Source organism: Cydia splendana, chromosome 11 (assembly GCF_910591565.1).
Source record: "Cydia splendana chromosome 11, ilCydSple1.2, whole genome shotgun sequence".
In the NCBI taxonomy this organism is placed as follows: Eukaryota; Metazoa; Arthropoda; class Insecta; order Lepidoptera; family Tortricidae; genus Cydia; species Cydia splendana.
In genome coordinates this window covers 14,700,831-14,723,423 of record NC_085970.1, presented here as the reverse complement: position 1 = coordinate 14,723,423, position 22,593 = coordinate 14,700,831, and the positions used below count along the sequence as shown (strand labels likewise).

The following is a 22,593-nucleotide window of genomic DNA, read 5'->3' as shown; positions in this document are numbered from 1 at the left end:
CTACGTTGTGTGTGGTCCGTTCAACTCGCCGGCACTTAGTACTCGCTTACTGAGTGCCGGCGGGTTTTACTTAACAATAGGCAAAGGATTAGCAGTCGGGGCCTGTTAGAAATCTACAAACTATACTATATTTAACTTCTTTTACGTTGCGATGCAGGGACGAAGAAGAATACTCATTGCTAAGGGCACAGGAACCCAGCGCGTTGGAAATCGCCGCCGAACAGATGAGGCTGTGGCCCTCACTACCTCCAGGTATAATTTTGCTTAAAAACACATAATTTTTAATGTAGGTACTGTTGACTAAGAAAATCCCAGTTAGGTTGCAGTTTATCTATAAAATCGAACTGTAGTCAGTGATTTAATTAAATTCTTCATCCAACAGAAAAGCAGCGCGAAATAATAGCCAGCGAAGAACAAACGCTATACAGCCAAGCCATACACTACGCAAATAGGATGGTCTACCTACTATTGCCACTAGAGGGCGCGGGGCGGCGCGCCGACGCAAGAGGAGACGACGCCGACAGAGCTAGCAATAGCATCACTAACAGGTGAGAGCGAGACATCATATTACGATATTACTGAAGAATTGAAGACTATATAGAACCAAGCTCTTGACGAATACGAGATTTCAGAGCAGTACAGATAAATGCACGTATATTTTGCAGTGTGGCGGAATCGGATAGCGCGGATGCCGAGTCCGGTTTCGAGGAGGCCGACCCAGGCGAGGCCGGGAACAACGTCATCAAGATGGTCTCCAGATTCGTAGACAAGGTACTTTTTCTATAGAAAACCCGGTTTCTCTTTGACAACCTAACCCGAAGAAGTTAGCATATTCAAAAGCGACTGCTATCTGGCCCTTGTTCCACCACGCTGACAATTGTTGACTGACATCAACAATTCATCGTACATTACTGGGCCAACAAGAAAGTCTAATTGTCAATTTTGTGAAATAGGCGCCTGTGGTTAATCGTCCGGTTTTCTCACAATGTATGCCTCCTTAATCGCCTTCCATAAATCAAGCTCTCCCGTAGTAGTATACAGCGTTAGTGCTGGGCTTGAAACTCTTGGTGATTGAATTTAAGCTGTTGTGTGACATACTAACATTTACTGTTGATGATTGCCCCAGGTGTGCACAGAAGGAGGGGTGACGGCAGACCACGTGCGGTGTCTCCATCAAATGATCCCCGGTGTGGTGCACATGCATATGGAGACTCTCGATGCCGTGGCGAGGGAAAGCCGCCGCTTACCGCCTGTACAAAAGGTATTTAGATGAGGACACAAGTGTAGGATTTAATAGTTTAGGTACTTTAGGTTTCTGAAAGAACAAATACCTAGATGAAAACTGCTTGTTTAACTAAATGCGTAATTGTCACCTGAAATGTCCAATTACATAATTGTGTAATTAGGTCATTGTGAAGGATGGAGGTTTGTGTCTAAATTGGCCCGACCGATATATCATCTGCGTTCAGATCTGGCGAATTCGGATTCGCCAATACCATATGGCACGAGGGTTATAGTTTTCAAAAGGACCCTCGCTCGGGTGCATTTTCTACTTCGATGTGCAGCGGGAGTGCAGTAGGTACTCGAGTGGTTCGCTACTTGCGCTTTTTAGACAGGTTTTCTTAGTGATGAGGTTCCATAGAATAGGCTAGATGACACATTTTCATTTATGGTTTCAATCGATCAGGTTTGTTTTTGTTTTTAGGATCAAATGTCTATATGGGACCCATTGCATTAAAGCAATACAAAAGACAGAAATTATAGTCCGACAGTCGTACTTCACTCGTGAAACGCTCCTAACAAAACGATAAGTGACCCTAAAATTTGCATTAAATGTAAGGAATCGAATGGTATCTTTACTTATTCTCTTTTTGGAAGTTAAAAAAAAACTTATATTTTATTTTTGTAATATTTCCATATCTTATTTTAATATCCAATTTATTGTGATAAATTGCTCATTTGCTATCTATTTTACTAGATTTTGTTATAAAACTCAACATTTGTCATCATCCCTATTTGACCACGCACATATCGCACAAGTCTCAAATGTCAAATTATCCCAAAGAACATGTTTCTCAGCCCCCAAATAAATGTAATGTTAATATATGTGTCGCAGCCGCGGATAGTGGCCCCTTGGCTGGTGCCGGGCGAGGCGGTAGCGGGCGCGGCGCTGCGCTGCTGCCTGGCGGCGGACGGCCGCGCGGCGCCGCTGCTGCCCGCCGAGGGCGCGCTCTTCCTCACCAACTACCGCCTGGTGTTCCGCGGCGCGCCGCTCGACCCCTTCGGTGAGTGTAACCTATTAATCGGCACTATCGGTAGGCTAGCACTTACGAAATCAATCGCAGTAGAAAAAGCGACATAACCGACCCAAAGAACGCTATGACTGCGATGCATATCATACTTGAACTATCCAATCACCACAAAAAACGACCGTTTGCTTTTTGTGGCGATTGGTTTATTTAGACTTGCATGGATTGTGTTCAGTTCACTAGGGATCGGACCCGGTTTTTTGCAAAAACTTGGAAGTAACCATATATTTAAAATGTAGGATTCAGTTGTGTTTTTAGGACTTCGTATTATTAGATTACTCAATTAGAAATAAAATAATTAACAAAGAACGAGATAATACCAGTTTCATTCCCATACAAATATACCTACCTACGTCTTCACTAATATTTCATATGTATTTGCAGCATGCGAACAAACAGTCGTGCGGTCGTTCCCTTTATGCGCGCTGACGCGTGAGAAAGCTGTGCGCACGCACTACCTACCGCACTTGGAGCACTCGCCGCAGGAAGGCCTGCAGCTACGCTCTGCCACCTTCCAGCTCATCAAGGTCAGTCCTATATACATTGTAAGAGGAATTATCATAGTTAAACATGTATTACTGAACAAATTAAAGATATGTCTCACTTCTTCTGAAGTGTAATTACAACTTCGCTTTTATTACATTACATGGCGACCCTGCCGTCTGCTTAAATACCACAACTTCAAATGAATCTTTTGTCTCTATATCGTAAGGATCCGGACCACCGGACCAAATTATTAGTCAACTTCTCGCGTTTTTTCTCGAGAACATTTTTTTCTGCGCTAACCGATATAGATTTGGATACCCACGATTTTTGACTACCTCACATATACAAAAGATTAAAAGCAGACCGTAGGCCAAAAATCTTCATCACACTCTTATAGTTTAAAATGTCCAGGTTGTACTAGATGAGGAAGTGAGTTCGGAACAACTAGACGTATTCCGCAAGGCGTTAGCGCGGCTGCGGCACCCGCAGCACGCGACGCACCACTTCGCGCTCGCGCCGCGCGCCATGCCGCCCCCGCCCGGACCGGTGCCCAAGCACCACACACTCAAGTAACATCAACCATATGGGCATTTTCATTTTAACTTTTACTTCAAAGCGCGACTTAAGTTTCAGTCACATGTAACTGTCACTTTTCTGACAAAATTTCAATTCGAGGCGGGAATCGTACCCGCATCTTCAGCTTACGCGGCTAGTTAAAATAACAAATCAATAAATATTTCATAAAATAATTACTTAGACACGTAGAACGTAGACATTGAATTCAGAGAAAATATGTCTTTTACATTAATTGAGCGTAAAATTGCAGGAATTATATTGTCGAACGCTACGTAAGGCATCCCTAACCGTACTCCTCGAAACATCCATTTGTCCACCTGAGGGGAGCACGTATCAAACTGCAACTCTGTCTTGTAGCCCATCGAATACCTTTCATATTATGACAATTGAAATTTCCATAAATATATACAGCTTCAACCCATACTTCTAAAACAAAACTGTTTTTTTTTCAGGGGCTTTGCAAAGAAAACTCTACTAAAGACGGCCCGACGGGCGGGCCTCAAGCCTAAACCGTCCAAGCGGCAGAAGTACGTGCTACCTTCTGCCTCTGCAAGGTCGCTGACCTCGCCGCCGCTCATGTCGTCCTTGTCTGCTGATACGCTCTCATGTGAGCATTATTTGAACTCTTAGTTATAATTCAAAAAATACGATTAAACTTGTTTAAAATTAAGTTTTAAGATTTGGAAATTGCATCTACGAAAACTATTTTTAAGCAGACAACGAAAGCCGGTTTCATCGAGCTGCGCATTGCGCTTCTTCGAGACAGAACCGGTTGAATGTGGTGAAACCACGGTACAGTCACCTGCAATGATATGTTACTCTTCGAAGGCCACAAAAATATGTGACACGCTCTTATGACTATAAATAAGATCGTGTCAGATATTTTTGCTGTTCATAAAATTTGAATTGTGAAAAAAGTTGACCCACTAGTGGCCACTTCACGACTTTCAATAAACCTCTATATGTAATTCATAATTGATGCCATTCTTCAGTAATATCAGTGCTTAATGCTGAAAATTTTAAATGTTTTTTCATTACGAAATATAATACAATCGGTATTAGGCATTTCCATTGTCTAACGTGAAACATAGACTGTTAAAGTGTTAACCATTTTCAAATTCATAATGTGTATTTAATGTTTGTAATCCGAGTGACCCCCAAATTATCAAAAATGTCTCACAAACAAGCATGCAACTTCACATCAGTGTCGGTCTCAGTGGAGGAGCTGGAGCTGGTCGGCGCGGAGGGCGCGGAGGTGCCGGCGGCGCGCACGCTGGAGCGCGTGCGCGAGCGGGCCTACGCGCGCGACTGGGCGCGGCTCGGCCTCGCCGCCAGCCCCTTCCGCCTCACGCACACCAACGCCGTCTACACGCTGTGCCGGAGGTATGTGCTAGCAGGAACGAGGCCGCAGTGGCAGGGTCGCCATGTGATGTGGAGGCGCTCACAGAAACCACTTAGAGCCGGTTTCACCAAACCATCCGTCCCTGTTAAAGCGTTCGCTAAATTTCATAGTATGGGAAGTCTCATAGTTCACTGTTGAATGACATTGATCAGTCCGCTAATTGTTGTTGGTGCAACTGAGCCTTAGTCGACGAAATTGTGGATGTAATCTGACGTAAATAATACGCACTTACGGCAGCCTGCTTGTCCGTGTAAATAATATGTGTGACGCTGTGTACCTTAGGATTCTCAGAAATAGGATTCTGAGGGCAAGGATAATACATTCCACTTGTTTTTTGCCCTGGCCTTAATATTGCTCTCTCTTATGGGGCTGTTCATAAATTACGTCATTTGAAATTAGGGGGGGGGGAGGGTCTGGACATCGGATGATGGTAGCATGACGTAGGAGGAAACGGGGTCATTCGAAGCATGATTTTTGGATGCTTTTAGGGGGGGGGGGGATCAAAAATCGATGACGTAATTTATGGACAGCCCCCATTCTGAAAACCCATTTTCATCAAACAATCATATCAGTTTTACTTTGAAAGGTTGTTCCACAAAAGTCACATACCAGAAGACGAGAATTTATGTGTGTACCTATGAACCTAGAAAATTACCCAAAATTAACGCTTTATTATTTTATCCAGTTACCCAGCAGTGTTCCCCGTACCTGAGGGCGTCGGCGACGAGTCCCTCCGAAGAGTCGCTCGATGCTACCGACAAACTCGTCTGCCGTGTCTCACGTGGCGACATCCGAGAACGCATGCGTTACTAGCCAGGTACTTATCTTTACTTCGGCGACGTCTTTTTAAGCCCCTTTGTTTTTAGTTAACACATTCACTGCCGGCGCGAGCTACGCGCTACTATCGTACCCGATAACATGGGTAAACCGAAAAGCGCCTACGAACAGAAAACACGCCTAGTGGTTCACTGGCAATGAATGTTTTAAGTGTTTCGCTACAAAAGTATTTACATACTTTTTTTTATTATTTATTTATAATAAATAATAAAATACTGAAATTTTCTTAGCAATTAATCTTGACTTTCAGTCATACTTTCAGTTCATCAGTCCATAGAATAAAATTTGACTAATAAATGATTCCTACAGATCAGCGGCGCCGCACCACAAAGGCGTTATGGGTATGCTAAAAGGCAGCCACCAGACGCAAGGCGCCGCGCAAAGCGGCACTGAGACCACGTCTAGTTTAGAACAGGTAACGTACTACTAGACTTATATCGACCGGGATATGGGCCGTGGCCCGTGATTACCTTTTGTATTATTTCGAGCTCCCGATATTCCATAATAATAGCTCGAAAACAATACAAAAGGTAATTACGGTCCATATCCCGGTCGATATAAGTCTAGTGAAATTAACCGTGAATCATTCAAAACTGTTAATGTACTACTATTTTGTCTTTTTATATTCAATACGGCATACTATAGTGCATCTGCCTGATAGTGAGGAGTCACGAATATGTAGATCGGGTAATAAAAAAGCACCGCCAAGGACATTCTACGTTTCATTCAATGAATTCACTCTACTTCCGCGAAACGTTAGCAGAAGGATTCCTTTAAAAAAAAAAGTTTGTGATATTATTTTGGTTCCAAGATGAAGATAAACGCTGGACGCAACAAGGAAATCAGTATCCTTATTAATTTGTGCCTATAACTATAGTTCGTTTTTTTAGCATTAGAAAGAACTTGAAAGAAGGTAAGCGATCTTGACATGTCTATTAATTGAAAAACGCTTTTTAAAAATCAGTAACTATTACTTTTGAAATCATAAGAATATAAATGATCGAATTAGATTTATATTTGTTACATATTTGTCTGAAGTTATTTTAAAAATGTGTTTTTCAATTAAAAGACACATCAAGATTGTTTACCTTATTTCTAATGCTAAAAAAAACGAACTATAAGGGTGGTATTCCATTTGTCCAATATATTGGTCCAATGTCATTGCGTTTCGCTCTCTCATTAAGCAAAATGTGAGACAAAATACACATTGGGCAAAGAAATTGGACAGCTGGAACCACCCTACTTATCTATGTGTGTTACAATCAGGAACGATACTTGGCAACGCTGGTAGCCTGCACGCCAGCGTCGCGGGGCGAGCTCGAAGATTCAAGTCTCAGTTTAGATTCGTTACTCCTCACGGAAGAGCCCACGCACACACCGCTGCTCAACAAGCCCGGTACCATGGGGTGAGTACCGTTGCATATAATAAACACAAGTCTGTTTACTGGTAACGATACTTGGCAACGCTGGTAGCCTGCACGCCAGCGTCGCGGGGCGAGCTCGAAGATTCAAGTCTCGAGTTTAGACTCGTTGCTACTCACGAAAGAACCCCGAAAGAACTTAACAAGCCCGGTACCATGGGGTGAGTGTCTATAAGTATAAACAACATTATTTGCGGTATTTGACACATTATGACTGACGTATATAGAGATGTAACTAACGCAAATCGATTGTCACAGCAAGCGATTACGATTGGATGGCACGTAGACTGAGGTATCGAATTGTGACGTATAATGAATTTTTATTTGAGATTTATATAAAGCTAGTATTATATGGTTTTCCCGCAAGCTAAATGCATTTAATACACCGACCGAGTAGGTCGCACCCATTGTCAAAATTGAAACTAACTGGGGATCTATTTTAAAGTTTATTTATGTTATTTCTGTGTCAAATTTGTTGTCTGTTAAGTGACGATAAATATATCCATATTTACAGTTAATTATCCACCTTTTCCTTATTTTTATTAAAATAAAAATGAAAAATTCATATCGATTTACTTAGACGACTACCGATTCATAACGGTGGTGTCCGGCCAACCCTAAAATTAAAAAAAAAGACGTAGAACGTAAACGTTCGCAGTGCAGTTGTTTTCCTTTGTGATTTCGATGTGCAATACATTTTACGTAGTATTGCTTTTGTGAGTGACAGACGTCAAATACCGCAAATGATGTTGTTTACACTATAGTGTGTACGCTTACTTGTGAAATTGTGTTGTTTTGTACACATAATCAAAAGTTAAGACAAGTGGGTAGAGAGAGAACGAGCTTTTATAGAGTCATTTTCTTCAACAAATGTATCTTATCGATCGATCAATTGATATCGTTGTACAGTCAAAGAATTTAATTTACTACCCATTTTGTACTTTGTCACCGTGACAACAGTATGGGGTCTCTAGCGGCTTTCATATTGTCACTGTGACAAGGTACAGTCAGCAGCAGAAGTTGCTAAGCGGGCGAGGTGTTCAAAATTACCTTGACGTGCTCTTATTCTCTTAACAATAAAGTCGCGTCAAGATCATTTTGAACACCTGGCCCGCTTAGCAACTTCTGCTGACTGTACGAAATGGGTCGGAAATTAAATTCTTTGACTGTATGTACCTAAGTAGTCGGCAATATAATAAAATTCCCTGGCACTGCCTAATAGTACATTATTGCAGAGGCCGGGAAAGGGCCATTATAGACCGGGAGATAGTGACACATTTTACTGGGTCATTTGTACCAGTATGGCGGTTCGTCAGGGGTCTAAGCATGTAATGAAGGAAAGAAAAATGATGGTCATAGCGCTGGTACCGGCGGCCCAATCGCGTGGGCGTTAGTCGAACGTGTCGGATAAAATACGAGTGTCGAACGATTTGTTCCACAAAAATCCTCGTATTATTCGATAGTCCATAAAAAAGAAGTAGACGGTAGCGTAATGCCATACTTCTCCGGTGTGACTTACAGCCCGCCATACTGAGGCGAACACATTAATTAAAAAAAAACAATTCAATCATTTGTGCCAAGCTAATTTTTGCACAGGTGATCATCGTCGAGCAGCCATTCATGGACATCACCATGCCATACTTTTCGGATGGTTCCAAATGGCCGCCATACCGCCGCAAAGGAGTTAATTTTTTTTTTTATTGCTAAACGATTTGTACCATCTTGTAATTTTTTTTCAAGACTTTCTGTGTGATCATAAATGGAAATCTCATAATGCCATACCTGTAGGAGGTGGCAAATGTGTACAATATATTTTTTTTATTTCAAGTATGGTGCCCCTTTTTCACCCTATTAGAAGTATGGCAAATATAATAATGGTCACATTGCATCATATAATTTCCAAAAATCCAAATGCCATACTGGTACAAATCGTCAAAAAAATGTTTTTTGTTTTAAGTCTTGGCTTAAGTCTCACAGTCATCCGCCCCGTAGTTATAATGCAAGCGCTGCGCCGCGACGCTCCGCAGGGTGCGTGACAGCCGCCACAGTCTCCTGGCCGTCGTGGCTGACAGATGGGACAGCGGCCTGATAAGGCACTGGTCCTCTCTGCACTTATCTTTAGTACCTAAGATAGTTATTTAAGTTTATTTTAAGTTAACCTTAGCTACAAGTTTTAAAGTGTAAAATGTACTTACTAACAAAATATGGACTGTTTGTCTGAAATAAATGCATTTTATTTTTATTTTATTTTATTTTATTTATTTTATAATCTGAAATATATTTTTTTAGGTACAATTGTATCCAAACAAACAGAATATGATGATGCCATGCTGTAAAAAATTATTTTACGTATACATAGTCGTATTTTTGAAACGTGTCGATTAAATAAGTTTTTCAAGTATGGCAGCACTTTATCCCCCTACTATAAGTATGGCAATTATAATAACGGTCACATTTTATCAAATACTTTCCAAAAGTTTAAATGCAATACTGGTACAAATCGTTTAACAAAAAAAAAAAATTAACTCCCTTGCGGCGGTATGGCGGCCATTTGGAACCGTCCGAAGAGTATGGCATGGTGATGTCCATGAATGGCTGCTCGACGATGATCACTTGTGCAAAAATTAGCTTGGCACAAATGGTTGAATTGTTTTTTTTTAATTAATGTGTTCGCCTCAGTATGGCGGGCTGTAAGTCACACCGGAGAAGTATGGCATTACGCTACCGCCTACTTCTTTTTTATGGACTATCGGAAAATACGAGGATTTTTGTGGAACAAATCGTTCGACACTCGTATTTTATCCGACACGTTCGACTAACGCCCACGCGATTGGGCCGCCGGTACCAGCGCTATGACCATCATTTTTCTTTCCTTCATTACATGCTTAGACCGCTGACGAACCGCCATACTGGTACAAATGACCCAGTAAAATGTGTCACTATCTCCCGGTCTATTAGTGGATGAGTTTCGATTTTGTCGGACGACGCGAAGACGAATCCACGAATTGCTATTCCTGCCGAGCCATATATAGTGCTTTTCTCCAAACATGCGAGGAAATAAGGTAAAATAATAATTATTTAAGCATCAAGCATCACTCAAATCGAACCTTCACATTAAAATGTCAAAAACAATTTCCCTCTTTAATTAATTTTTAAAAGTTAAAGGCACAAACTTATTCTGCCATTCAGTACCATTCAATATTCGTTCATTCAATATAATTGTGCAATATAGTTGGTCAAACCAATGTGTCAGTCAGTAAGAATCAGCAAAACTATACCCATGCTTTTCTTTTGGGTGCTAGTACCAGTGTAAGACAAAGATAGTATGATTCTCTCTGTCTATGTTTGAAATGAGAAAGTCCTTTGACAAACTATATAAGCTTTATGAACACGGATGAGATCCTTAACGCATTCACTGCCAGGGGGCGTGGCCTAGGAACAAACTTATATGACGCTGAACGCACATGTGCGTTGGGGGCAGTGAATGTGTTAAAAAAATATAAAAGTAATCTTTGATTTTATTAAACAGTATTCGCACGATCATACACGAGCACAACGGTCTTTTAAGAACGAGACAAGTAAGGTCGTTTATCTTACTATCTCACTCTATCCTATAGCTTGAAATGATAGCTGATCGGGTCGTGTAGACGCGGCTCGCGGCTATAATAATTGGCTGTTTGCGTTTTTTATTTTTAAAAAGTAAAAAACGTTAACCGTTAATGTTTTTTTACTTCCCGTCCGCTAGAACAGGACAGCGATAGTTTGATTTTGTTTAAATTAGAGTTTGACAATAACGAAGAACTTCCCGTACTATTTTTGCTACAATAAGGTTAACATTTCCCAGCATATTGGAGAAAATGAGTTTTTATAAACGGTTCTTCTGAGCTGCGAAGCGACTATCGATTAATTATTATTTATCTCGCAGAGCGGCCACACGAGGCTCCGGTGGTGCGGGCGGTGCGCGGCACTTCGGCCGCTGGGGCTCATTGAAGAGCCGGCAGCCTTCCAGCCTCGAACTATACCAACGGCAGCGCCTTTCCGCCGCCGATGTCGATTCGGGTACGGCGATAGTAAAATTGTAACATATCTTATAATCGGATCCTACTCAAAATGTCTTTTGTGACTTGTAAAACGTGTCTATCTAATGGTTAATTTTACCTCTAGGATCTACTACAATATACCTGTTCCAGCATCAACTTTTAAGCAGCTGATTTGGAATACTATTTGGATTAATAAATATTATGTTGAACTCCACTTAATTGTCATAAATACAGACATAGGAATCCGCGGAGCAAATTGTGAATTAAGACTTTATGTTTGTGCACTTATGGTACTAATTACAACAAAATAGGTAAAAATTAGTTTTTAATTGCCTAATCGTTTTAAAACAGCCTAAATTTTGATGTAATTAGTACCATAAGTGTACAAACATAAAGTCTTAATTCACAATTTACCTCGCGGATTCCTATGTCTGGCATAATATTTCTCACATCTTTTTGTTGACGATGACAGTCTCGGGCGACGGCACGGGCGGTGTCCGCCGCGCGTCCCTTTACATCGTGACAGAGAAGGGGCTGAGCATAGCGACAGTCGGCGGCTGCGAGCCGGTGCCGGCCGAGTACCCCGACGGCCGCGCTGCGAGACACGCCTTCAAGAAGCTGCTGCGGGCAGCCGCGCCGTCTGCGCCTGCCGCACCCAACGATCCTGGCTTCTACAGGTACCATTTTACTGGGTTCTACAGATACCTTAACATCGTGGCAGAGAAGGGGCTGAGCATAGCGACAGTCAGCGGCTGCGAGCCAGTGCCGGCCGAGTACCCCGACGGCCGCGCTGCGAGGCACGCCTTCAAGAAGCTGCTGCGGGCAGCCTCGCCGTCCGCGCCTGCCGCACCCAACGATCCTGGCTTCTACAGGTACCATTTTACTGGGTTCTACAGGTACCTTTACATCGTGACAGAGAAGGGGCTGAGCATAGCGACAGTCAGCGGCTGCGAGCCAGTGCCGGCCGAGTACCCCGACGGCCGCGCTGCGAGGCACGCCTTCAAGAAGCTGCTGCGGGCAGCCGCGCCGTCCGCGCCTGCCGCACCCAACGATCCTGGCTTCTACAGGTACCATTTTACTGGGTTCTACAGATACCTTAACATCGTGGCAGAGAAGGGGCTGAGCATAGCGACAGTCAGCGGCTGCGAGCCAGTGCCGGCCGAGTACCCCGACGGCCGCGCTGCGAGGCACGCCTTCAAGAAGCTGCTGCGGGCAGCCTCGCCGTCCGCGCCTGCCGCACCCAACGATCCTGGCTTCTACAGGTACCATTTTACTGGGTTCTACAGGTACCTTTACATCGTGACAGAGAAGGGGCTGAGCATAGCGACAGTCAGCGGCTGCGAGCCAGTGCCGGCCGAGTACCCCGACGGCCGCGCTGCGAGGCACGCCTTCAAGAAGCTGCTGCGGGCAGCCGCGCCGTCCGCGCCTGCCGCACCCAACGATCCTGGCTTCTACAGGTACCATTTTCAGTCCATTAAACTTAGTTCTCAACACAGAAAAATGCTCAGCAGCTTCTACAGGTACCGTCAGTACACCGAATTTAGTTTTCTATACATTAACAGTCAATTAAACTGTCCTTGTGGGTGAAATAATCTTAACTTGGCTGCTGCACCGACCGATCCTGAGGGCGCAGCATGGTTCCATTTTTATCGGCTGTCACTATGCCCGTCACTTTCGCACTTACATACTTGTTAGAACGTGACAGGCATGGTGACAAGCGATAAAAATGGAACGATGCTGCGCCCGCTGGTTTCTAAGGGTGTCATTAGTGTTCTGAACTCAGATTGAATAAATCTCAGATTCAGACGACTTAGTTTCTCAAGTAGTGAAGGTCACAGTGTGCGGGCGTTTAATGCCATGATTTAGGGTGACATTATTAATTATTTTGTTCGCAGATTGGTGGAAGAATCAGGCTGGCTGTGGCAGCTTCGGCAGCTGTTCCAACTTGCTGGCTGCGTGGTGGATCTACTGGATCTGCAAGGTTCATCTGTGCTGCTGTCGCTCGAGGACGGCTGGGACGTGGTGGCGCAGGTATTGTTGATTAATTGATCATTTATACACTTTATTGCAACGGGGTAAGGTCTATCAATGGTCACTGGCGGATTTATAGCTTTTGATGGGTAGTCCCATCCCCACACTTTGTAAAAGGGTTGGGAATGCCCTGAAAGTGCAATGGCACTTGTCGTTTACCGACAGTAAACTTATTATTACAGACTCCTATATAACTGGCAATATTCGCTGGTTAGTAGGGTTAGTTTAGGTCTAATTTGCAAGAAATATTTGAACCAGTATCCAATGTCGAATTTCAACATCTCAACATCATTGACCGTTAGAGTGGTGTTAATCTTCTTTTCATAAACTAATTTAAATTGTTTTTTTTTTTCAAACACTATTCCTTACAGGTCTCATCATTGGCGCAAATCTGCCTAGACCCCTACTATCGCACGATAGAAGGGTTCCGCACCCTCGTGGAGAAGGAGTGGCTAGCCCTTGGACACAAGTTCCAGCAGCGGCTCAACATCGGGCCTACTCCTCAGCAGGGCTACACGCCCACCTTCCTCATGTTCCTTGATGCGGTCCACCAGGTTAGTCTTATTCTTTCCTGTACGGATATGGTCGTTCGTGTCTACGTGACAGCGTGATAAAACGGTATCCGTCACTCAATCGCGCTCTGTTAAAAAGTGAAGGATATTTTATCACGTGGATATAGCCATCCATAATAGGCCTGCTGGATAGATTACATTTGGCAATAAGGTACATTTAGCTGCAAAAAAGTAGGTCAACTGTTTGTAAGAATAACTCTGCAGTTGACTACTCAAAGATCCACAATATCTCGTGCGAAGGATGAGAGGATCTGCCAAATATTGAACTAAAACGCACATAGGGAGCGAAAACTTTGCCGCTATCTATCTTTTTTGGGACCATAAGGTCTTTATTGCTGTCTTTAGAGTCCAGTTTAACATGTTTTGGTAAACATATTTGGCCATGAACATCCTTTAATTTCGCCTATTCAACCCCATAAAACTAATCCCAAAATACCACTTTCAGCTCCAAAAGCAGTTCCCGCTAGCCTTCGAGTTCAACGACTACTACACCCGCCTCGTCGCGTACCACAGTACGTCGTGTCGGTTCAGAACATTCCTACTAGACAACGAGGCCTCACGAGCTGAACTAGGGCTCGTTGACGAGCGCCGGCCGGACATCGGCAATCGACTGGTAATTATGCTAAATCCTAGTCGATTCACCAAGCAACTTACGTGAATATTACAAATATTGACGACCGGTCTGGCCTAGTGGGTAGTGACTCTGCCTATGAAGCCGATGGTCCCGGGTTCGAATCCTGGTAAGGGCATTTATTTGTATGATGATACAGATATTTGTTCCTGAGTCATGGTTGTTTTCTCTATGTATTTAAGTATTTATATATTATATATATCGTTCTCTGAGTACCCACAACACAAGCCTTCTTGAGCTTACCGTGGGACTTAGTCAATTTGTGTAAGAATGTCCCTATAATATTTATTTATTATATTTAATAATCGATTATAATTCCCGATACTTAGGAAATACATTTCACCATGTATACCTAATTTGTATAAAAAGCGCTGTTACAATAAATATTTCTGCGCAGGGCGTGGAGACGGGCGTGACCGGTTCTGAAGAGGACGTGTACCGCGCACAGCACGGCCAATCGTTGTTCGACTACATCGACAAGCTGCACCAGAAATCGCCTAATCTGTATAATTTCTTATACACGCCGGACCTTGACAACCCGGTAAGTGCGCTTATTTTTTTTTTGTCTTTCTCTTTGCACGTTTATTTCTAAGTAGATTGTCCCGTCAGTGGCGGTACTTCCATACAAGCCCAAAAGCCGGGCTTGCCTTAGTTGCCTTACCGAAATTACGTAGTGATAAGATCAATAATCAATATAGATTATTTTTAAACCGCGCGCCAAATGAACCCGCTTTATTAAATTCAAGTCACAGCGCGCGGACCCCAGCGCCAGCGTGTTGCAAATTTTTGCCGTGGTGGTGGCGCCTCGTCCGCGCGAAAGAAATGGCTACAAATATAATGACCACCAAAAAATACTTTGGTACCCTAAATAAAAAAAATCATGCTTACCAAAAAAAATTACTGAATACCAAAAACATAAAACCTAAAAATACAAAAGTACCACCGTTTTAATTACGACTGCACTTCAAATTGTATTCAAATACCAAATATATTGAATGATCACCAAAAATCATTAATGATCACCAAATATTGAAGACCAAATTAATGCGATATGTTCACCTAAATAAACCACTATGATTACCAAAAAATGTATACATATTACCAAATAAAGTAAACTGATGCCAAAATTACTAGCCCCTCCCGCTCAACCCCTCGTACCCCGCACCGCATACCTAACTAACCTAACCTACTTTTCTAGTAGCATTTCGTTATGCTACTAGAAAAGTAGGTTAAACTGCTATCAGTTAAGTGGGTTAGGTTAGGTTAGCACTGCGACCCTTACAGAAACGAAATGATACTAGAAAAGTAAGTTAGGTTAGGTTAGGTTTGAACTGCGACCTTTACAGAAACGAAATGCTACTATAAAAGTGGGTTAGGTTAGGTTAGAACTGCGATCCTCACAAAACCGAAATGCTACTAGAAAAGTAGGTTAGGTTTCAACTGCGACCCATACAGAAACGAAATGCTACTAGAAAAGTGGGTTAGGTTAGATTTGAACTGCGGCCCATACAGAAACGAAATGCTACTAGAAAAGTGGGTTAGGTTTGAACTGCGACCCTTACAGAAACGAAATGCTACTAGAAAAGTGGGTTAGGTTAGGTTTGAACTGCGACCCTTACAGAAAAGAAATGCTACTAGAAAAGTAGGTTAGGTTAGGTTTGAACTGCGACCCTTACAGAAAAGAAATGCTACTAGAAAAGTGGATTAGGTTAGGTTTGAACTGCGACCCTTACAGAAAGGAAATGCTACTAGAAAAGCGGGTTAGGTTAGGTTTGAACTGCGACCCATACAGAAAAGAAATGCTACTAGAAAAGTGGGTTAGGTTAGGTTTGAACTGCGACCCTTACAGAAAAGAAATGCTACTAGAAAAGTGGGTTAGGTTAGGTTTGAACTGCGACCCTTACAGAAAAGAAATGCTACTAGAAAAGTGGGTTAGGTTAGGTTTGAACTGCGACTCATACAGAAACAAAATGCTACTAGAAAAGTGGGTTAGGTTAGGTTTGAACTGCGACCCTTGCAGAAAAGAAATGCTACTAGAAAAGTGGGTTAGGCTAGGTTTGAACTGCGACCCTTACACAAACGAAATACTACAAGAAAAGTGGGTTAGGTTAGGTTAGAACTGCGACTGTTACAGAAATAAAATGCTACTAGAAAAAGGTGACGAAGTGGATTAATTAATTTAATAGGATAACGATATATTAAATATTTGCACATTTTTAATTAAGATGTGGTTACAATTTTGGTGGTCATTTACTATTTTTGGGTTTACAATGATTATTTTGGAGTAATTTGCTTTAATAGGATAGCAAGATTTAAAAATTTGGTTATAATTTTACATTAAAATGGAGTTCTAATTTTGGTGGTCATTTACTATGTTTGGGTTTACAATGATTATTTTGGTATCATTTTCTTTAATAGGACAGCAAGATGTAAAAATTTGGTTATCATTTCACATTAAAATGGGGTTTGAAATTTGGTAATCATTTATTATTTTTGGGTTAATAATGATTAGTTTGGTGTCATTTCCTTTAATGGGATAGTAAAATGTAATACAATTGGTTGGTAATCATTTCACATTAAAATGGTGTTCTAATTTTGGTGATCATTTATTATTTTAGGCTGGTAAAATATATTTTTTTGGTATTAAATTTTACTAAATCTGGTGATCAGTTAAATAGCAGCCGAAAGAAATCAGGCGTATGATGTTCTAGCTATCCTGCTCACACTCGTCGGCTTGCAACCGGGCTTGCTTTTTCGTCCCGCTTTTGGCCCTCTTAGCCTATAAACGCCATCGAACGATGTAACTATTTGTTGGTATGTATAGCAATTTTATAAGGCGATTTAAAGCCTGGCTTTTGGTGTGAACTTAGCTGCATAAGTTCGCACGGGCACGCGTTTACTTCAAGTGTATTATTATTTAGTCAAGTCGAAAGTAACGAAAGCTCAATTTATTAGTGAATTTGAATTAAGTAGTGAATATGGATTTGTTTGTTTGTTGTGATGTTTATAAGTGTTAACAATGGATGAAGTTGTTCCTTGTGATGGTATGAGATGCGTCCACGTATTACTCAACGAAGACAAGGTAAAATCGTTAAACTTTGTAGAAAAACGGGATATCATTTCCAACACCCGACTTGTGTATTCTCAGATAAGTCAGTCGCATTAAGAGAAAATTTTGTACGGCCGTTTACAAAACAGAAGGTTTGTTGGTTTACTCCAATTAAGGCGTAATTAGAGTGACAGAGAACGAAGCATGCAATTTGCAAACTTCAGTGTTCGCGGTAGGCCCTCTGATATGTTTGTAAAATTCTATCTAGTAGTTATAGTAGTACCTAGTATGCCCTGTGCGCTATGATAACTCGCCGCGATACGCTAGCAAATTCATTAGAGTCCAAAGAGTGAGATTGGACATTTATTACGAAAACATATTTTTCGGCTTGCCTTACTCCGAAACCCTAGGCACGCTACTGTGTCACTTTATAGTTTGGTGCCGAGACCAGGATTCAGATGCATTACAAATACGGCATACGCCTACATTTTGTACAAGAATATGTTGATTTTTTGAACCAAATACTGAAAAATGTAACTGCAAAAGTTTAATGACTTCTACGCATACGAACGATGTCGAGTCTAATCCCGGTTTTTAAATTTTTGGACAATTTAGAAAAAACGGAAAACAAAGAAATTCATCATTTATATCCCGCTGTCGTGTAATCTAGAATAGAAATGCCATCGTTTCACCCAAAAGGCCTCGGAGTAATTAACAATGGAGCCGCCATTAACAGGCGTTCCCCTCTGTCGAAAATAGGCGGCCAATGGTCAACAACTTGTCAACCATATGTATGGACTGACGTTTATCTGACATGACGTACCTATACATTTGATGTGCCCCTCCCCCGCAAAAAACGGCAGACTATTTTGTACCGAAAATTTTAGACATGGCGTCTCCGTTGGTTATATCCTCTAAGCTAAAGGCACCCTAGGCTATATTTAACTACGTCCACAGGTTCTACGGCCGATGTCGTCCGTATGCAGCCTGGAGGTGTGGGAGTACTACACGCACGAGGAGCTAGCCCACGGCGCGCCGTACGATCTCGAGGCGCAATCGCCCGACGAAGAGCGGGAGCCGCGCGCTCGCCGCACCGTCACCGCCGGGTGAGAACTGAACCTTATGTCATGGCAATAGGGTCTACAGTTACATACGTGATTCCCACTCGTAAATTTCTTCTGAGATTTGTCCAATGACGAATGATTATAAAAATTAAGATAGTAACCGTTTTTACAAGCTTTTAACTGACTTTAACGATCTGTATGTTTGTAATGAAATCTTGCAAGTTAAATTAGAGTAGGTACCCACTTTCCAGCTGAAACTTCACATACTTACTTAAATGTAAGTTTTATCAAAATGATAATGAAATAAACATTTTGTTTCACAGATACGATAGCATACCTCGCGCCATGCCGGCATCGTTCACCGGACTGTTGGAACGGATCCGTTCGCTAGAACTGGAGTTAGGGCACTTGCCGCAAAAATGGCGCGTGCGCTGGGACCAGCTCGAGCTGCCTAATACGCTCGAACTGCAGGTACATACTTACTGCTTATTGATTGTTTTGTGTGGCTGATGCTATTGAAATTTCACGTTCGCATCATCGTTCAATGCGGCCATTTTTACTTAGTTTTTTCTAATATATATTGGACATTCTTATTCAAAACGTTTTTTTTTTTTTGCCATTGCGAAAATCAGAGGTCTATAAACTTCAGCTTTTAGCATCGCTGACATGCGACAGGAAAGTGGATGCCTGGGTCCCGGATGTGACCCTCGGTTCAGAAACTATGGAGACCGCCGGCTTTGATTACAAGCGGATAGCCTTAGTCTCAGCCTTTACATAATTACATATTTTGTGCCAGTCGGAATAACCAACACCAAAGCTTATTACATCTTTGGCAAGGCAGGCCCGGCTACCCAATTTGGTTTCGACTCATCATAAACATGTAAGTAATTTCATAATGAAATACCTGTCGTTGTTTTAGCGCAACTCGTCGCTGTCGTCGTCCGTGGTGCGGCGCTGCACGCTGCTGCTGCACAAGCGCGGCACGCTGGAGCTGCTGGTGCGGGGCCGGCTGGCGCGCGCGCCCGCGGCCGCGCCGCAGCACCGCTGGGGCGCCGCCGCGCACGCCGCGCCGCAGCGCTGCGACCACTGCGACCATCTGCTGTGGGGACCCGTCAAGGTAACGCACCACAATCTTCCTTAGCCTACGAGAGCCGTAGGCGGCCTGTATACTCGCTTGCGTCCACAGTGGTAAATAGAAGTACTTATATTTAATATTCTCCGTAGAAAATTTCTTCTATTAGAAATGACTTGGATTCCGGACAAATGTATCGGACGTTGTAGTGAGTTACGACTGGTAAACTTAACATAAAACTGTGTATAAAATAAAAAAAAAAATTTTTTTTTCCATTAGCCATGTATTCCAACAAAGGTCGTTAAAGTTGAGTCTTAGCGTTCCTATATCAGAAGAAAATTTCCTCTTAGCATAATATGAATGTAAATATTGTAAATAATGGGATGGCGCTTTACAATTTGGTGCCGTGACCAGGATCAACACTAAATTTAGCCTTCAACATTCAAAACTCCAATGTGTGTTATTCAGACGGGCGTCCGCTGCATGGACTGCGGTGCAAGCTGCCACGAGCGCTGCGCGGACCAGCTGACCGCGCCCTGCACGCGGTACAAGGCGCCGCCGCCGCCCGAGCGGGATAGAGATCCAAGGGCCTCTGGGGGAAATAGTAAGTCTACATTGGCCATGTACCTATTAAATCTCATAGAAATCAACCTTATATCGATCTTAGATAACTCTGCACATGCTGAGCAGCGGCAAAGTGTCGCACCACCATTTACAAACGTCTTATTTCGATAGAAATTTAATGTTTTTGAAAGCATTTCCACAATGTCGCTTGGCAATTCGGTACTGAGAAAACGGACTGTGACAGTTAAAAAACAGTGTAATGCTATGATCCATAATTTCTCGTAACATCATTACTTAGGTTGTTTTTCTAAAGTTCCAGGTCACGGTTTGGGTCAGAGGACGATAACCCGGGGTTCACTATATTCTACGCCCAAATTTTAATCGTAAATCTCTCTTATCAGGTGTAGGCACGCTGCAGTCATCTTCGCAGCAGTACTACGAGCAGTTCTCGTCCAACGTGGCAGAAAACAGGACGCACGAGGGCCACTTGTACAAGCGGGGCGCGCTGCTCAAGGGCTGGAAGCAACGGTATTTATAATTAATCTCTAAAAATCTAGTCTAAACATTGAATCTATGTCAATGTCAGAGAGAATAAGTTGTAAAAGCACTCTATTTAATGCTGGTATTCAAATTTACAAACCTGACCTTGAAAACCAAGTACTGGGGTACGGGTTGGATCGAAACACATCCAGCAACAGCATATGTACAGTTTTCTTAGTTGAATAATTCTACGCCGATCTGATCGCCTCGATCTATTTTATAGCGTATGTTGCTAGCAGTGTCCGAAGTCCTATGGATTATGACACATTTCAAAATTGCGTATACAGTTATCTAAAGTCTACTCGTATGTGTGTGTGTACTTAGTGATTATAGTGTTACTCTTACGATTGCAGGTGGTTTGTGCTAGACTCCATCAAACATCAGCTTCGCTACTACGACGCGATGGAGGACTCGCATTGCAAAGGCTTCATTGGTATGTTACTAAATCTGTATGTAATCCCGTAACACCCTAAATGTATATGAATACTCAAGGTTTTTTATTAGATAAGACAGTCATATTGAAATTCGTTTAATCAGCAAATCCTTGTGATTTGGTTGCAGACTTAGCAGAGGTGATCACGGTAATGCAGGCCCCACCCGCACCCGGACCGCCTAAGAAATGCGACGACCGCTCGTTCTTTGATGTAAGTTACATTTTCTTACCATACCAACTATGTATTCATGTGATCTTTTCAGGTAAAAAAGAAATGTCTGTTTTCCATAAGGTGCATTTCTAACTATATCTTTTTGGTAGTGGCGCCCTAGTTTTTCTTTAAGTCTTAATTATTCATACATTAAATATTCGCCGTCGAAATATAGCAAGCGTTTGTTAACTGTAGAGGGCAGCAAAGAAGCCACGTTTATAGCAGAATGAATTTTCAATGTCAGGTTAACAATTACGCTTTACGCCACAAAGTATCATATCCTCCAACGTGCATGGTTCACATACAACACAAGGTTGAACACGAAATGAGCACTTATCAATTTGTAACAAAAATTCCCTATTATAAAAAAGTATCTCTATACACAGCTACGAACGAGCAGACGCACCTACAACTTCTGCGCGAGCGACGCCAACGCGGCGCAGGAGTGGATCGAGAAACTGCAGGCGTGTCTGCAGTGAGCGAGTCACAAACTTCACGCTGTCCTCTTTCGTCGGGAGCGCCGTGAGCGAGATGCTAATAGTATCAGGCTTTAGTAGGGCATCTTACAAAAACAAGTATGATACAAATGATACAATACTGTTTATTGCACACCTCTAACAGTTTACATTCAAACAGAGACTTTGACAAAGAAAATAAATTGTAAATGTACAATTTTTCTTTACTTGATTCCATGTTTCGGGATTAGTTATTTGGAAACGCAAGCATTATATTTATTTTTAAATATGAATTCTTGTACTACGCACGCGCGCTAAAAACAAAAACCCAAAAATGGAATCAAAACTTGTTATGGACGCCCTCTAGTAGTAGTAAAAGTATTTCAATAACTAAATCGACAAAAAAAGTATGACTAGTGAAATATACCCACAAAAGACTAAAATGTTAAAAAAGTTACGCGATCTCACGGTCCTCGCGCCATCTAGCGTAGTTATTGCGTAAACAGCTTCACTATCGCTCTTGTTTTTTAAGAGATAGAGTTGAAAATCCGCTGATGGTTTTTTAGAAGTGGTTTACTCAGTTAGGATAATTGTCGACAAATATATAGTGTTGTTATGTTGAATTTGTAAATATTTTATCTTTAATTATTGTTGTGTAAAGACTTTCGTTCCATTATGTGTAATTCAGTTCGTAGCGCCTCTGTCGCACGCGTTTACTCGTTCGTGTCTTCATTTGAGCGTTTTCAGTGTTGTAATGTGTATTTTACATGCACATTAGAAATGTATTTAAGCATTTCTGGTGGCCCATGAGGGGGCGCAGACTCAAATGGTGACACGGCTTTATTGTGACCGACGCAACGCGAGTTTAGTTCTAAATATAAATTATATTTCTTAATGGAA

General features: G+C 42.1%; 1 protein-coding gene across 1 annotated transcript in view; it reads left to right on the top strand.

Moving 5' to 3' along the window:
* LOC134794954 (myotubularin-related protein 13) overlaps positions 1 to 22,593 on the top strand; it is an 81,695-nt gene extending 59,102 nt beyond the window's left edge. Inside the window, exons 15-40 of the mRNA XM_063766826.1 lie at positions 158 to 252; positions 383 to 548; positions 666 to 771; positions 1,127 to 1,261; positions 2,117 to 2,285; positions 2,694 to 2,836; positions 3,207 to 3,364; positions 3,824 to 3,978; positions 4,589 to 4,754; positions 5,459 to 5,590; positions 5,920 to 6,025; positions 6,877 to 7,016; positions 10,957 to 11,090; positions 11,544 to 11,748; positions 12,967 to 13,102; positions 13,474 to 13,656; positions 14,120 to 14,287; positions 14,703 to 14,846; positions 18,312 to 18,460; positions 18,742 to 18,889; positions 19,338 to 19,535; positions 19,959 to 20,094; positions 20,456 to 20,582; positions 20,948 to 21,027; positions 21,156 to 21,238; positions 21,625 to 22,593. Coding sequence (XP_063622896.1) covers positions 158 to 252; positions 383 to 548; positions 666 to 771; positions 1,127 to 1,261; positions 2,117 to 2,285; positions 2,694 to 2,836; positions 3,207 to 3,364; positions 3,824 to 3,978; positions 4,589 to 4,754; positions 5,459 to 5,590; positions 5,920 to 6,025; positions 6,877 to 7,016; positions 10,957 to 11,090; positions 11,544 to 11,748; positions 12,967 to 13,102; positions 13,474 to 13,656; positions 14,120 to 14,287; positions 14,703 to 14,846; positions 18,312 to 18,460; positions 18,742 to 18,889; positions 19,338 to 19,535; positions 19,959 to 20,094; positions 20,456 to 20,582; positions 20,948 to 21,027; positions 21,156 to 21,238; positions 21,625 to 21,717 — 3,655 coding nt within the window. The 3' untranslated portion in view covers positions 21,718 to 22,593. The remainder of the gene's footprint in view (positions 1 to 157; positions 253 to 382; positions 549 to 665; positions 772 to 1,126; positions 1,262 to 2,116; positions 2,286 to 2,693; positions 2,837 to 3,206; positions 3,365 to 3,823; positions 3,979 to 4,588; positions 4,755 to 5,458; positions 5,591 to 5,919; positions 6,026 to 6,876; positions 7,017 to 10,956; positions 11,091 to 11,543; positions 11,749 to 12,966; positions 13,103 to 13,473; positions 13,657 to 14,119; positions 14,288 to 14,702; positions 14,847 to 18,311; positions 18,461 to 18,741; positions 18,890 to 19,337; positions 19,536 to 19,958; positions 20,095 to 20,455; positions 20,583 to 20,947; positions 21,028 to 21,155; positions 21,239 to 21,624) is intronic.